Raw genomic sequence first — 17,778 nt, 5'->3', positions numbered from 1 at the left:
GACTACTCCTTCCACATTTTTCAACACATTTGAACCATTCCACCGTCAAAACATTTCTCTTAATCAGGACAAAAAACAAAGTTGTTTTTTCAACTGGAAAAATTGCCGGTTTTCCCGAAATTCCGTAATACCATTTCTCAATTCAACATGTTACTTCTTCAACATTTCTGCGCCGATTTCAAAAATTTCAAAACCAACCATTTCAACTCATACAGACCATTCAAATTTTTTATCATTTTCAATTTTTTTTTTGCTTTTTCCAAAATTCCCAATTTTTTCTGAAATTCCTTTTGAAATCAATTGGACATTCTTCAAAGTTCCCCAATTCCCATATTTTTCATCTATTTCAAACTGTTCCAACTTCTAAATATTCAGTCTGCTCTACTTAAATAATTCTAAAAAAAATTTCCGGATTTCCCATAATTCCTTTTTTTTTTTTTTTTTTGCATTTTCCCCATTCAAAATGAATTGGCCATTTTTCAAACTTCCACATGTTTCAACCGATTCAAATCATTCCACCTTCAACACATTCTGGAAATTTAAGCTTCCCTTTTTGGGGCGGTATAGCTCGGTTGGTAGAGTGGCCGTGCCAGCAACTTGAGGGTTGCAGGTTCGATCCCCGCTTCCGCCATCCTAGTCGCTGCCGTTGTGTCCTTGGGCGGGACACTTTACCCACCTGCTCCCAGTGCCACCCACACTGGTTTACATGTAACTTAGATATTGGGTTTCACTATGTAAAGCGCTTTGAGTCACTAGAGAAAAGCGCTATATAAATATAATTCACTTCACACAATTCACTTCACTTTTTCCAAGTTCAAAAAAATTCCAAGATTTTCCAGAATTCCTGGTTTTCCAAAGCCCTATTTCCACCCTTTTTTTCTGGCGACTACTCCTTCCACATTTTTCAAAGCATTACAACCGTTTCACCGTCCAAACATTTCTCTTAATCAGGACAAAAAACAAAATTGTTTTTTGAACTGGAAAAATTCCCGGTTTTCTCGAAATTCCGTAATACCATTTCTCAATTCAACATGTTACTTCTTCAACATTTCTGCGCCAATTTGAAAAATGTCAACACCAACCATTTCAACTCATTCAGACCATTCAATTTTTTTTTTACCATTTTCTAAAAATGTTTAGCTTTTTCCAAAATTCCCCTTTTTTTCTAAAATTCCTTTTGAAATCAATTGGACATTTTCAAAGTTCCACAATTCCCACATTTTTCATCTAATTCAAACTGTTCCAACTTCTAAATATTCAGTCTGCTCTACTTTAAAAAATTCTAAGAAAAAAATTCCCGGATTTCCCATAATTATTTTTTTGCATTTTCCCCATTCAAAATGAATTGGCCATTTTCCAAACTTCCACCATTTCCACATGTTTCAACCGATTCAAACCATTCCACCTTCAACACATTCTGGAAATTTAAACTTCCGTTTTTCCAAGTTCCAAAAAATTCCTGGATTTTCCATAATTCCTGGTTTTCAAAGCCCTATTTCTACTTTTTTTTTTTCTGGCGACTACTCCTCTTAGATTGTTCGACCCACTTCAACCATTCCACCGTCAAAACATTTCTCTTAATCAGGACAAAAAACAACGTTGTTTTTTGAACTGGAAAAATTCCCGGTTTTCCCGAAATTCCGTAATACCATTTCTCAATTCAACATGTTACTTCTTCAACATTTCTCCGTCAATTTGAAAAATTGACCATTTCAACTCATTCAGACCATTCAAATTGTTTACCATTTTCTAAAAATGTTTCGCTTTTTCCAAAATTCCCAATTTTTTTCTGAAATTCCCTTTCAAATCAATTGGACATTCTTCAAAGTTACACAATTCCCACATTTTTCATCTAATTCAAACTGTTCCTAAATATTTCTAAATATTCAGTCTGCTCTACTTAAAAAAATCAATACAAAATTCCTGGATTTCCCATTATTCCTTTTATTTTTTTTGCATTTTCCCCATTCAAAATGAATTGGCCAAACTACCTTTTTTCCAATTTGAAAAAAAATTCCAGATTTTCCCGAAATTCCCTAATACTATTTACTACTTCAACATTTCTTGCTCGATTTAAACAATTCTAACACCAACCAATTCAGTTCATTCAGATAATTCATGCTCTTAATCATTTTTTTTTAAATCCCGCTTTTCCCAAAATTCCCAAATTTCCAGGAAGTTCCCGTTGAAATGAATGGGACATTTTTCCAATTTGCACAATACCCACATTTTTCAACCTATTCAAACCATTTTAACATTAACACATTCCACTCATCCTGGACATTCAAATGAACACTTTCACAAGTTCCAAACCAAAATCCCTTTTTCCTGGAAATTCCAACTCTTCAACATTCAAACCATTTGAACATTCATACTACATTCTGTCAGGATTTCAGTTCAACTTCAGCATTGGAGCATTCACACACAATTCCTTCAGGAATTGCCTCTTCTAGTTAGTGCATAATATTAATATTGTACATATATGTATATGGGACTTATGCTAATAATTAATATTCTATTTCTGTTTTGTTTTTGTAAGGACAATGAGCCTAAAAACACCAAAATAAAATAAAAACAAATAACTGAGAAAAAAATAATTAAAATACATAAATAATAATAAAATAATGACAAATTTTAAAAAATACATTTTGAATATTTATTATAAAGCCCCAACTAAAACCCCTTGTTTTTGGTGTGGCTCCAATTAAATCAGAAATGATGCTGCATTCAGGTTCCCTGCTATACATGAAATGTTGCACATTTACGCCTAAAATCCCTGCAAACTGCCACATAATCTAGTTTAAAAATCACCAAAAAGCTTGTTTTCGCCTCTGCTGCAATCAAACACAGTGTGCATCTGTCACATGCACACGGGCAGGTGGTCAAGCGGCTCCAACGCCATCTGTACCTCCTCCCACCGAGGGTGTGTGTGTGTGTGTGTGTGTGTGTGTGTGTGTGTGTGTGTCGCCCCCGGGTGTAATTTATTTTCCCGCCTCTTCAAATGAGACGTGACCCTCACCTGAAGCCCTCCTTGCAGATGCAGGTGTAGCCGTTGACGGCGTCCACGCACTCGGCGCCATGTTGGCACTTGTTCTCCAGACAGTCGTTGTAGTCGTGCTCGCAGTAGTGGCCCACGTACCCTGGCAGACACTCACACCTGCAGGGGAAAAAAAATATCTGCATTATTGCGCGTGTGTGTGATAATAAATAAAAGCCATTTTAACCAACAACATCTTAACAACTGTTTACTTTTGCTCAAGGGCTCCCCCTACAGTTGCAATTAACTTCCAAATTACTTTTAAATGTGAGTAATACAAAGGGCCTGATCTACTAAGACCCAAATAGCGTGCACTAAACAGCATGTGCAAACGACATAATTGCCTGTACTATTAGTGGGAGTGTTGCGTGTGATCTATTAAGACTGTGTGTACCGTATTTTCCGGACTATAAGGCGCACTTAAAAATAATTGTTTCCCCTCAAAACTCGACAGTGCGCCTTATAACCCGGTGTGCCTAACGCACGGATTAATTCTGGTTTTCCTTACCCACCTCAAAGCAATTTTATTTGGTACATGGTGTAATGATATGTGTGACCAGTAGATGGCAGTCAAACATAAGAGATATGTGTAGACTGCACTATGATGGCAATGTGATTAAAGTAAACAACACCAACCTTTTATATATTCCATTGAAAATATAGAACATTACACACGGCGCTCAAAAATCTACAAAAATGTTTTAGTACGACTTTGGTAAGCTATGAAGCTGCACCGCTTGATGGATTGTACTGTGCTTCAACATAGGAGTATTATTATGGTGTGTATATAAGGTGAGACATATCTGGCGTTTTGTTTTGCAATATTATGCAAAAGCAACTTTTCTTATCGTCTGGTACCTGCTGATCTGTATTTGGGATCTGCATAAGTCCTGAAAAATTGCGGGCGTCCGCCTTTGTAGTCCGTGCTGACGCCGTAGTCGATAAGCTTCTTTTTTTTCTCTATCTTCTTGTTATGGGACATTCATCCTCCGCTGTTGCCATTTCTAATATAAAGTAGTGTAAAGTTCTTACTTATATTTGTCAGTAAACTCACCATGAAAGCGCTAAAACATACCGGTGTAGTGAGTTTACATTATTCACCCAAGGAACTTTAGTTATTAGAGATTTCCGGTCGGACGGTTTTTCACGGGACACATTTCTGGCGGATGAGGAGATGCTGCTCCGTTATTGATTGAAGTAAAGTCTGAATGTCATTAAAACGGTTAGCGCCATCTTTTGACACTTCTTCCACTCCCATCCTTGCACGCTACACTGCTACAACAAAGAAGACGCTGTCGAAGGTGAGCCACGTAAATAAGACCGCCCACAAAACGGCGCATCCGGAAGCGACTGTCAGAAAGCGGCTTGAAGATGATCTGTAAAACATCATCTATGCAACATTTTGACCAAAGAACCACCATTACATGTTATGTAGACCACAAGCAAGTCTTTTACATTTAGAAAAAAATAATAATAATATGACTCCTTTAATGCGCACTATAATCCGGTGCACCAAATTTATGAAAAAAGATAAAAAATAGACCATTCATCGGCAGTGCACCTTATAATCTTGTGCGCCCTATGGTCCGGAAAATACGGTACAATTGGTAAGTGCAAAAGTGGTGCAGACCGCCCTATTTTAATGAGGATTTTTTTGTTTACTACTGACTGTGCCCATGGATATATTAATTTCCCTCCACAACCATGTCATCATCTCAAAACTGTGCTGTTCAATGTTCATCAAGAACCACACATCTATATACGAAACACCACCTTTTCTGCAAAATAGAATCACAATTTGAATGCGGTGGGCCTTGACAACACCGCAGCGCATTCATGCCTCTGGAATGATCCAGGCGCAAGAAAATGCACATTGCAAGATATTTTTTCAGACATATTATAATATATCACCTAAATCATGGGTGTCAAACTCTGGCCCGCGGGCCAAATTAGGCCCACCATGTAATTTCATTTTGCCCTTGAGGCGATATCAAATTAACATTAGAGCTGGCCCGCCGTGTTGTACAGGGCGGGACAACAATATTGGGGGCGTGCCTTAAAGGCACTGCTTTTAGCGTTCTCTACAACTTGTCGTCACGTCCGCTTTTCTTCCATACAAACAGCATGCCGGCCCAGTCACATAATATATGCGGCTTTTACACCCCACACAAGTGAATGCAAGCATACTTGATCAATAGCCATACAGGTCACACTGAGGGTGGCCGTATAAACAACTTTAACACTGTTACAAATATGCACCACACTGTGAACCCACACCAAACAAGAATGACAAACACATTTCGGGAGAACATCCGCACCGTAACACAACAGAACAAATACCCAGAACCCCTTGCAGCACTAACTCTTCCGGGACGCTACAATATACACCCCCCGCTATCCCCTCTCCCCAAAACCCCGCCCACGTCAACCCCCTATGCACTTTCCCTTGCTACTTCAAGGCTTGAATGTTTGATTCATTCATTATTATTTTATTTTTTAAATTTATTAGCCTGTGGAAAAAGTTTATTTTGATATTTACCTCAGAAGGCTGCAAATACAAAAGAGGCATTCAATTTTTATTAATTTTATTTGATATGCCATTGATATTTTATTATTATTATTATTATTTGAAACTGGATTTTGCATGTCACTATAAAGTTATATAAGCCTTGCTTGTTCAATATTCAATGCAAAACTTGTTTGGGTCCCTATTAAAAGGTTCATTTGTTCAACCTTGGCCAGCGGCTTTGTTCAGTTTTTAAATTTTGACCCACTCTGTATTTGAGTTTGACACCCCTGACCTAAATGAAACAAAAACCTTTAAAAAAAAATGCCAACAGACACCAACACGCATCAATTTAATTTGTTTTAATCAGCCCCTTTAGACATTCAGCAGCTATGCCATTATAAAATAATATTGCTGATAAGGCGATATGTCTGTTATTTATTATTTATGACAGTCCATATGTCGACACAGAAGATTCTTCTCACAGCCATATGCGGAACTGTGTCAGTTTGCACGTGCACTTTAGAACTGCTAAATTTAGCCGCAAAATAGCGCTCGCGGAACACTTTTAGTCCTGATAAATGACAATTTTTTGCATCTTCTGCACCTACTTCTGATGATCAGCATATATCCTGCATATTCATGAAGACAGACACGCTAAATGGATTACGCTCCTTATTTTGCTCACTTAAGACAAATAATTATGTGTGCAAAAGTTTAGTGAATCAGCTTTGCATGTGCTATTAAGTTTGCATGTGTTTTAGTACACGCAAAACTAGACCCTAACATTAGCTTTGATTGTTAATGCTAACATTATGAATCTCCTGCCTGAAGAAGTCAATACAATTTTTTCTTTTTTTCCGAACCCATTTTCAAACAATAATACAAATGCACTAACTGAGTGGTTCTCAAACATTTTTGACCAAGTACCACCTCAGAAAACACCTTAAAAGTACCACCATGATGGCCAAGAGTAAAACACAGTTGCGTAGTAGGCCCAAGTATTCATTAAAAACAAGGTAGATGATTTATTTAACATTTATAGTCAATATTTTTTGGCCACAGTAACATTACACACAGTTTGAGCAGTAACACTGTGTTTGACTATAGGACAATAAAACACTGTACTTTCATCAAGTTATTCTTTGGTGTACCACTAGATGGAGCCCGTGTACCACAGTTTGACAATCACTGTGCTAACCCAAAAAGATTAGTGGAAACAACATTTTAATTAACAATTATTTTTCTATGCCTTGAATAGGTTCAGACACATCAATATTTTTTAGCATTACAAAATCTTATTTCGTGTTTTTTTTTAATTAATATTATGTTTATAAACTCAGGAAATATGTCCCTGGACACATGAGGACTTTGAATATGACCAATGTATGATCCTGTGACTACTTGGTATCGGATTGATATCCAAACGTGTGGTATCATCCAAAACTAATGTAAAGTATCAAAGAAGAGAAGAATAAGTGATTATTGCATTTTAACAGAAGTGTAGATAGAACATGTTAAAAGAGAAAGTAAGCAGATATTAACAGTAAATGAACAAGTAGATTAATAATTCATTTTCTACCGCTTGTCCTTAATAATGTTGACAAAATAATAGGTAGATAAATGACACAATATGTTACTGCATATGTCAGCAGACTAAATTAGGAGGCTTTGTTTGTTTACTTACTACAAAAAGACAAGTTGTCTTGTTTGTTCACTATTTTCACTAAGGACAAAATTGCAATAAGAAACATATTTTTAATGTACCTTAAGATTTTTTGTTAGAATTAAGCCAATAATGCTGTTTTTTTGTGGTCCCCTTTATTTAGAAAAGTATCAAAATACATTTTTGTACCGGTACCAAAATATTGGTATCGGGACAACACTAGTGTGACGTGGGTTACACTTGAATTGTTATTGCGACATCCAGTGGACACATATAGAACAGCAGTATATTTCATTAAAAAATTGCAGCTCATTGTAATACTTTGCAAATTCATTACAAAGCTTATTTATTTGAAATTTGATGCAAGTGTTGACTTTGACTCAAGGATGAATTTTCGGACCATCAAAAGTAAACCTTGACCTTGAAAGTGGTGTTTTTTTTGGGGCCAAGGCAGTCGCTTACCTGTAACTGCGGCCCACGTGGACGCACTTTGAATCATGCTGACAGGGGTCAAAGCCGAGGAGGCAGGGGTCAAACACCTCCTCGCACAGGTCGCCTGGGGACGGCCAGAAGACAGAGATGACATGTTACTTTACGGATGACAAACAATCCACAGACAAACATTTGCAGCGGTGATGTGACGAAATTAAAGCCGCCGCGTCCAACATTTACACTGCAAAAACTGAAATCTAAGTAAGATGAAATATCTCAAATAAGGGTGATATTTGCTTATTTTCTGTCTGATAAGATAATTCTTCTCACTAAGCAGATTTTATGTTAGAGTGTTTTACTTGTTTTAAGTGTTTTGGTCCTAAATGATCTCAGTAAGATATTACAGCTTGTTGCTGAGATTGTATGACCTATATTGAGTAAAACATGTTTGAAACTAGAATATCAACTGTTGCAAAGCTGTGTCATCAACACTCACAAGCAACGTTCCCTCTAAGGTGCGCGCCTGTGCAATTGCGCAGTGCTCAAGCGTCCTCTGCTCACGGCAAATCTATGCCACGCACAAAATCAAATAAAAAAATAAGCGCATGACAATTTTCGACACACGGACACGTTTTCGTCATCATTGTTCAAATATTGTAACGTCTGTCGAGACGCTTTCAGGACATGAATTCCATCGATCACTTTACTGAGCAAAACTCTTTGTCGGCCATAAACACATCACCAAAACATTAGTAAAAACAATGATATCTAGCAAAAGTGGTAATTTTCTGCAGTACAAACCAGACCAAAAGCAACTTTGTTATATCAACAGCAGCCGCTCGCTCTTTCTTATTTGCGCCAACACATGCACATGTGGCACTTAGCCAATGATGCGTTTACAGTCACACAAAAAGTCGGACAACTCCAACACCACACCTAAAGTGTCATTCCAGGTCGTTACACTATGATTTACCAATCAAATGTGTGCTTATTCTAGTGTCATTTATTAGGAATCTTCATTTATAAATATTAATCATGAAATGCTGTTAGTATATTAAGTAAATACTAACAAAAATATATTTTCTACAAACAGGAAGTTGCAGGAATGTACACATGATCCCCTGCTTACATCTAATTGTGCAACATGTGAATGTTTTAATGGGAACTAAATGCAATGTCTGAAAGTGGTACAAATTATTTCCAAAGCAGGACCTCCACCCAGACAAACAATACAAGTACACAGTTCATGAAAAACAATATTTTTTGTTATAGTCATTGTAAGTGGGCCTAAACACTTATATTAGAAATGGAAATGACTGCTGTCATTTGATTATAATAATAAGAGAATGTTGTCTGTCTATCTGTGTTGGCCCTGCGATGAGGTGGGGACTTGTCCAGGGTGTACCCCGCCTTCTGCCCGAATGCAGCTGAGATAGGCTCCAGCACCCCACGCGACCCCAAAAGGGACAAGCGGTAGAAAATGGATGGATGGATGGATGGAGATTGAACTTGTTATTTAGTCAGGTTTGGGACAGGTGTGCTGCTGGTGTAGCCACAGTGTGCACGTCTGATGTTGCTCACATGGGCTCCACTGAATGCTCAGGGAGTTTTTGCCTTTGCTCACACACATGAACAATTAGAGGGAACATTGCTCACAAGTATAAAACTGCTTTTTTAAAGTAATAATTTCTTACTTCAAGCATGAAAAAAAAAATCATGATGCAGAGCGCATATCATTATGTCAAGATAATGGCACTAGCATTTACTTAATTTAAGAATATTTTTCAACATATTGAGCAAAAAGGTCTCTTTTTTTTTACCAAGAAAAGTGCACTTGTTATTAAATATTCTTATTTTAAGGTATTTTTGGGTTCATTGAGGTTAGCTAATTTGACTTGTTTTGGAAAGTCTTGACAAGCCAAATGTTCTTGTTCTATTGGCAGATAATTTTGCTTAGTTCAAATAAAATACCCCTAATTGTTGTATTTGTTTTCCTTGTTTTTGAATATTGACTTTTTGCAGTTTAGAATCCACGAGTCAACATGAAAGCAGGTCGTAAAAAAGTCTTGATTTACGTGCTTCTCTATCTTGTCAGAGGCCCTTAAAAGACACGTCTTCATTCTGGGCCCGCTTTAATCCAATCCTTACGCCCTAAACTCCCACCAGGTCTGTCTCCAGCAGCCCTTTTCCCAAGACCTTCGTAAATTACAGCAGGAAGCAAACATCTGCAGCCCACCGCAGGATTATACAAAAAGTCAGGTCATCTCATCGACCAGGGTGGTTTATTAGTGTGTAATTAATGGCGATGATTTGGGAAGCTCGGGACAGAAACGCAGTATTATGAAAATGTAAATCCTATTTAATGCTTTCCTACCCCTTGCAAACTGCTTTAATGTGCCATAGGCAGCAATAACTCAGAGGAAGAGGCTTTGCAGAGTCGCTAAATAACATTGCGCTTGTTTTGATGAGAAGAAGAGGTGTCAGGTAACATGTCTGGAGGTTTTTACAACACAATAGTAATCCTTCAACGTCAACATTGTTAGCCACCTCATATAGAATGCGTACAAAAAGAAAAACATATGTGTTCTTGTCTTACATAAGGGTTGTGAATGATAGGCCAAATTCCCCCCAAAAAGTGCAGTTCCCATCTAAGACGTTCTTAATTTGATTCAAGCAAAGATATCGTTGAACATGAATATTTATGATGTCTTTTTTTTTACAACATATTTAAAGGCCTACTGAAATGCGATTTTCTTATTTAAACGGGGATAGCATACTTGATCATTTCGCGATATTGCCATATTTTTGCTGAAAGGATTTAGTAGAGAACATCGACGATAAAGTTCGCAACTTTTGGTCGCTGATAAAAAAGCCCTAAATGAATCCCGCATAACAAACACCTCCCCCCTCCCGTCCATATAACCCGCCAATACAACTCAAACACCTGCACAACACACTCAATCCCACAGCCCAAAGTACCGTTCACCTCCCCAAAGTTCATACAGCACATATATTTCCCTAAAGTTACGTACGTGACATGCACATAGCGGCACGCACGTACCGGCAAGCGATCAAATGTTTGGAAGCCGCAGCTGCATGCGTACTCATGGTACCACGTCTGCGTATCCAACTCAAAGTCCTCCTGGTAAGAGTCTCTGTTGTCCCAGTTCTCCACAGGCCAATGGTAAAGCTTGACTGTCATCTTTCGGGAATGTAAACAATGAAACACCGGCTGTGTTATCCGGCACAACAGTCAGGGGGTGCATTCTACGGCGGGGGTGCGTTATCCGGCACAACACCTGCCGCAATACACCGCTTCCCACCTACAGCTTTCTTCTTTTCTGTCTCAATTGTTCATCGAACAAATTGCAAAAGATTCACCAACACAGATGTCAAGAATACTGTGGAATTTTGCGATGAAAACAGACGACTTAATAGCTGGCCACCATGCTGTCCCAAAATGTCCTCTACAATCCGTGACGTCACGCGCAGGCGTCATCATACTGAGACGTTTTCAGCAGGATATTTCACGTAAAATATAAAATTGCACTTTAGTAAGCTAACCCGGCCGTATTGGCATGTGTTGCAATGTTAAGATTTCATCATTGATGTATAAACTATCAGACTGCGTGGTCGGTAGTAGTGGGTTTCAGTAGGCCTTTAAATGTCAGAATAAAAACGTTTATAAAATCCCAGGTCTTACTAAAAGCCTTTTTTTTTTTTTTTAAACTTCGGTAGATTAGACTTAGACTTCCTTTATTGTTATTCCCAAAATCATAATCTTTTAAAAGGTCATATTTTATGGAGGTGCCACAATCATAATTATTGCTCTTTTATCCTGCACTACAACGAGCTAATGCAACAAAATTGTGTTCTTATCTGTATTGTAAAGTTCAAATTTGAATGACAATAAAAAGGAGTCAAAGGAGTTCCACAAGGCTCAGTGCTGGGACCCATTTTATTTTTTATCTATTTAAATAATCTTTGCAATAATTTTTATGCAGACGGCAGCATTATTTATTGCTGTTCAACCTCCATCACTCAGGCTTTTGAGTTTTTACAAGCTGCTTTTGATATCATCCAGGCTCGCTTATTTGATCTTAAATTGGTTTTAAATACAGATAAAAGCAAGGTAATGGTTTTCTTTCATTCAAGGGTGCTACTGGAAAATATTCCAGATATTGTAACATCAAATGGAAAAGTTTCTATAAGTATAAGTCTAATGTACCAAAGTTTAAAAAGGCTTTTAATAAGACCTGGGATTTTATAAATGTTTTTATTCTGACATTCAAATATGTTGTAACAAAAGACATCATAAATATTCATGTTCAATATTTTTTTTTGCATGAATCAAATTAAGAACGTCTTAGAGGGGAACTGCACTTTTGGGGGGAATTTGGCCTATCATTCACAACCCTTATGTAAGACAAGAACACATATAAAAAGTCTGCGGGCTATAGAGCGTTTTCTATTCGGGCTCCAGTACTATGGAATGCCCTCCCGGTAACAATTAGAGATGCTACCTCAGTAGAAGCATTTAAGTCCCATCTTAAAACTCATTTGTATACTCTAGCCTTTAAATAGCCCCCCTGTTAGACCAGTTGATCTGCCGTTTCTTTTCTTTTCTCCTCTGCTCCCCTTTTACTTGAGGGGGGGGGGCACAGGTCCGGTGGCCATGGATGAAGTGCTGGCTGTCCAGAGTCGGGACCCGGGGTGGACCGCTCGCCTGTGCATCGGCTGGGAACATCTCTGCGCTGCTGACCCGTCTCCGCTCGGGATGGTGTCCTGCTGGCCCCACTATGGACTGGACTCTTACTATTATGTTGGATCCACTATGGACTGGACTCTCACAATATTATGTCAGACCCACTCGACATCCATTGCTTTCGGTCTCCCCTAGAGGGGGGGGGTTACCCACATATGCGGTCCTCTCCAAGGTTTCTCATAGTCATTCACATCGACGTCCCACTGGGGTGAGTTTTTCCTTGCCCTTATGTGGGCTTTGTACCGAGGATGTCGTTGTGGCTTGTGCAGCCCTTTGAGACACTTGTGATTTAGGGCTATATAAATAAAGATTGATTGATTGATTGATTGACATATGTTTTTCTTTTTGTATGCATTCTATTGAGCTATTGTTGCGCCCATAAAGTCCGCCAATAATACTACATTTACGTCTTGTGACCTGAATAGTAACCAAGTACTAGCGATATTGTTATTATAAGTGCTAACCAGTGTTGGGTTAGTTAATGAAAACAAGTAACTGGTTACAGTTACTAGTTGCTTTATTTCAAAAGTAACTTAGTTACTAACTCAGTTACTTACACCAAAAAGTAATGCGTTACTGTGAAAAGTAACTATTTAGTTACATATATGTATTTTTATTTTATTTTTAAGGCCCCCTTTAATGCCCTTTTAACCTTCATTTCAGTACTGTTATTGCACTGGAGAATAATACAATCTGTTGATCAACTTGACATGCATTTGCATCACTGAACTCTGCTAAGCAACGTGGTCTAAATACAACACACAAAGACAAAGATATGTTTCAAAGGGCCAATTTGTTTCAGGCCAGAACAAATTGACAAAACTATTTCAAATAGCTGCAACATAACATACATAAGTAACAAACAGCATAATAACAACATAGCTGTAAACCAAGAAAGGTACACACTACATACACAAAGCCTAACCAGGCGGTTTTTTCTCTCTCAAGGAATTCTGAAATAAAATCATGTCTGAAGCCCAGAACAGTTTTAGTTTAGAGATAAGGAAATATTGGCCTGGCCCACTAGCATCCCTATTTATCATGTGTGCTTACGGACTGTATCCCTTGCAGACTGTATTGATATATATTGATATATAATTTAGGAACCAGAATATTAATATCAGAAAGAAACAACCCTTTTGTGCGAATGAGTGTGAATGAGTGTAAATGGGGGAGGGAGGTTTTTTGGGTTGGTGCACTAATTGTAAGTGTATCTTGTGTTTTTTATGTTGATTTAATTAAAAAAAATAAAAATAAATAAAACTTTTTTTTTTTTTTCTTTCTTTTTTTTTTTCTTTACATTTCTTGTGCGGCCCGGTACCAATCGATCCACGGACCACTGGTCTATAAATTTAGAGTGATGTGATAATCAAACACTCGAGAAGTGAAAGAGCAAAGTATATAAGATAATTGACAATGCAATTATCTTATATATATATATATATATATATATATATATATATATATATATATATATATATATATATATATATATATATGTGTGTATATATATATATATATATATATATATACAGTATATATATATATATATATATATACACACATATATATATATATATATATATATATATATATATATATATATATATATATATATATATATACACACATATATATATATATATATATATATATACATATATATATATATATATATATATATATATATATATATATATATATATATATATATATATATATATACATACACATATATATATATATATATATATATATATATATAACATTGTTGCAGTGCAGGTTTTTACACACGGTAACACAAGTAAAGCGTAATGGAAAAACAAAAGAAACGGTAACAAATACTACATATAGCTCACTAGTATGTATAAATAGAAGATAAAATACAACAAAATAACACTAACATCGATATTGCACACCACGAAAAAAACATCACATAATCACATAAGTGCCTTGTAAAGTGGGTAGAAAGTACGTATATATGCAGACATATATACATACATACATACATATATATACATAACAGATTTATAATGTAAGAAGATCTTAAGAGGAGCAGTTCAGTCAGGATCTTCACAGTCTCAGCGAGATAATCCCTGCTGGGTCTTATGCCGACCTCTGTGACCTTCCCACAAAGTCCCACTTTTAACTAAAGCATCTCGTCAACCCCACATGCTGATCTCTACGTATTTGACATATTTGGAGGATCTTAACTCTCCACCACCTTGTAACCTCTCCCGATCCCACGCAAGAGACACGGTATGACATCACACCGACATTTAATTTGTTAAACATGTCCACTTTCAATTCTCACTCCAGCTGCTCTCTGAAAGGCTCCTGACCTGTAATCCTTTCATTTATTTTCTCGACTTTAGTGCAAAGAACGTACAGCGGAACTTCTAAAGTCTACCGCGCCTCATGCAATTGGGAAAAAATATGCCCGCTTGAACTGCTTGACGTCTAATAAAACCTCACATTGGTCTAAACAGCCTTTAAGGATGAACTATTTGCTCATTTTGCTTTTTCACTATAATTAATTTTAATGATGGTTCTTCGGTCAAAATGTTGCATAGATTGTGTTTTACAGACAATCTTCAAGCAGCTTTCCTTCCGTCTCTTCAGGGTCTTAAAAATAAAAGAAAAATAAATATGTGTGATCCTTGTCTCTCATAATGATTGTGAACGATAGGCAACATTCCCAAAAAAGTGCAGTTCTCCTTTAAGAGAATAAAAATATATACGGGTAAGTGTTACGTGAAATTCTACGTTGTACTCACCTACGACGCAAAAGATCCTGTTTATGAGAACCCGACGTGAGAAAGACACTAGCGCTCCTGAATGTAAACAAAAGGGTAGGTCTACACAGATTACGATTGTAACGATATTAAGTACAAGAGCCGTATTTAGTCAATACTACTATGATTACGACGAAATTTTTTATCATCACAACATATTTCCTATTTTACATTTTGATTATGTTTATAAAACTCAGGGAATACGTCTCTGGACACATTAGGACTTTAAATACAACCAAAGTGTAACTACTTGGTATCGGATCAATACCCAAATTTGTGGTATCACCCAAAACTAATGTAAAGTATCAAACAACAGAAGAATAAGTGATTATTACATTGTGGAGGGAGGGTGTGACTAGTGCGCCTGCAGGAGCAAAGGTCACCGCCTCTGTCCATGGTGCTGAAGACAGAGCACCATCAGACAGGGGGCGTGGCAGTGCTGACGGCGAGACACAGCTGGCAGGTGATTAGATACGAGTTGTCTAACCATCTGTTGTCTTTAACAGTAAGCGGCCGGGGGCAGAGGGAGGAGAGGATACGGACGTGACTGAAAAGTCACGTTCTGGGGGAGAGGAACTTTGTTGAAACAATTTGAGTATTAAAACCGTTGGCTCTTGTGCCGTGTATTCAGTGGGACTGCTAGGAAGCGACTTCCACATACATTTTAACAGAAGTGTAGATAGAACATGTTAAGACAGAAAGTAAGCAGATATTAACAGTAAATGAACAAGTAGATTCATAATCCATCATCATTTTGACAAAATAATAGAATAAATGACACAATATGTTACTGCACATGTCAATAGACTAATTTAGAAGCCTTTGTTTGTTTACTTCCTAATAAAGGACAAGTTGTTTAGTATGTTCACTATTTTATTTAAGGACAACATTGTTCTTTGATTACAATAAGAAACATAATTTTTTTTTGTTAAAATAAAGCCAATAATGCCATTTTTTGTGGTCCCCTTTATTTAAAAAGTATCAAAGTATCTAAAAATGTTTTTGGTTCCAGTACCAAATTATTGGTATGGGGACAACCCTAGTGTATTTATAACAAAGGGACTAAAGTACACAGTTTTTGATGGCGAAGGTTTGACCCTGAAACGGATGAATTTTACTCCCATTTTTAAAATGGTTTCAAAAATCCCGCAGGGTGTCAGTAGGGATTGTGTTGGATCGGAAATTGTTCCGGTGTAATGTAAAAAGCCGAGCTGGGAAAGGCTGAGTGAGTAAGTGTTCTCTTAAAATGACACCTGATGATTGGAGCACGGGCCACTGAACCATGAGCAAGCTGTGTGTGTGTGTGTGTGTGTGTGTGTGTGTGTGTGCGTGTGTTCTTGTATTTCTACCCTTCTTGAGACATCAACAAGGAAAAGTAGCTTCCATATGAGGAGGTGTGAACAAGTGATGACATAAATCATGGTCCCAATACAGAAAACCATTGCATCTAATAGAGAATGTCTCATTTGCACCCCTAGTGGTGACATCTATCAAAATGAGGGTGGTCCTAAAAAGGAGGCATTTTTCAAATTGACTGTGTCAGATTTAAAAGTGCTCCCCCTCTGGTCAACATATGAAATAACAAGTGTGTGTAAGAAATTGAAATGCGCACCCTTTGGTCAAAAATAAAATAAATATGTATCTAGAGACATACTGTAATAACTTGAAGTAAATAATGAAGATTAAAAACCAATTACAAACAAAAAATTCCCCCAAAATGTGTAGACTTTTTTCTTATAAAATTGGGAACAATTTCTCATATTATTTCTGTTTCTGTAATATTGCAATATTTTCTCGTAAAATTATGACTTTTTTTAATGTAAAAATACTTTTTAGTGAAAAATGGTGACATTTGTCTTATAAAATTCTGACTTTTATCACAATATTGCCAATTTTTTGTTGTTCTTGTAAACCAGTGACATATTTTCAGTAAAATTATGACTTTTGTCATAATTAAATAAATAAATTAAGTAAAAATCAAATTATTATAATATTGCCAACATTTTTAAGTTTTCTTATAACATTATAACTTTTGTCGAGTAACATTACGCCTCTTTTTATAAAGTTGCCAAAATGTTAAGCTTTTCTTGTAAAATTCCAACTTTTATCATTATATTGCACAAATGTTCAGTTTTTCTTGTAAAATCTTGACTTGCGTTGAGTAAAATGACGACTTTTATTATAATACTGCCAAAATTCAAAGTCTTTCTTGTGAAATTGTGACCTTTTTCTTGTGAAATCCCAACTAATTTTTCACAACAAGCTTTTTTATATTTGCATAGTATGTATATATTATTAATGTTGTAAATACATGTATTTATATATCTAGAAAGGGTGGTCCTTAAGAGGTAGGCTTTTTCCAGAGGTCTCAAGAAGGTAACGAATGCAAGAATGTATGTGTGTGTGTGTGTGTTCTTGCATCAACAAGAAAAAGTACCTTCCATATGAGGACCGGTGAACAAGTAAGAACCAAAACCATGGTCCTAATACGAAAAACCATTGCATCTAATAGAGAGCCAAATACTAGAGTCCGTGAACATTGCTCCAAAGTCAGGATTTTTTGTTGATTTAATGTGC

General features: G+C 36.7%; 1 protein-coding gene across 2 annotated transcripts in view; it reads right to left on the bottom strand.

Moving 5' to 3' along the window:
- slit3 (slit homolog 3 (Drosophila)) overlaps nt 1–17,778 on the bottom strand; it is a 615,812-nt gene that overhangs the window by 53,721 nt on the left and 544,313 nt on the right. For both annotated transcript variants that reach the window (XM_061976782.1, XM_061976783.1), the window contains 2 exons: nt 7,672–7,765; nt 3,020–3,157 (listed from right to left, as the gene is read on the bottom strand). In XM_061976782.1, coding sequence (XP_061832766.1) covers nt 3,020–3,157; nt 7,672–7,765 — 232 coding nt within the window. The remainder of the gene's footprint in view (nt 1–3,019; nt 3,158–7,671; nt 7,766–17,778) is intronic.

Source organism: Nerophis lumbriciformis, linkage group LG16 (assembly GCF_033978685.3).
Source record: "Nerophis lumbriciformis linkage group LG16, RoL_Nlum_v2.1, whole genome shotgun sequence".
Classification (NCBI taxonomy): domain Eukaryota; kingdom Metazoa; phylum Chordata; class Actinopteri; order Syngnathiformes; family Syngnathidae; genus Nerophis; species Nerophis lumbriciformis.
The sequence above is the reverse complement of the archived record's forward strand: the minus strand, read 5'-3'. Positions and strand labels throughout refer to the sequence as shown.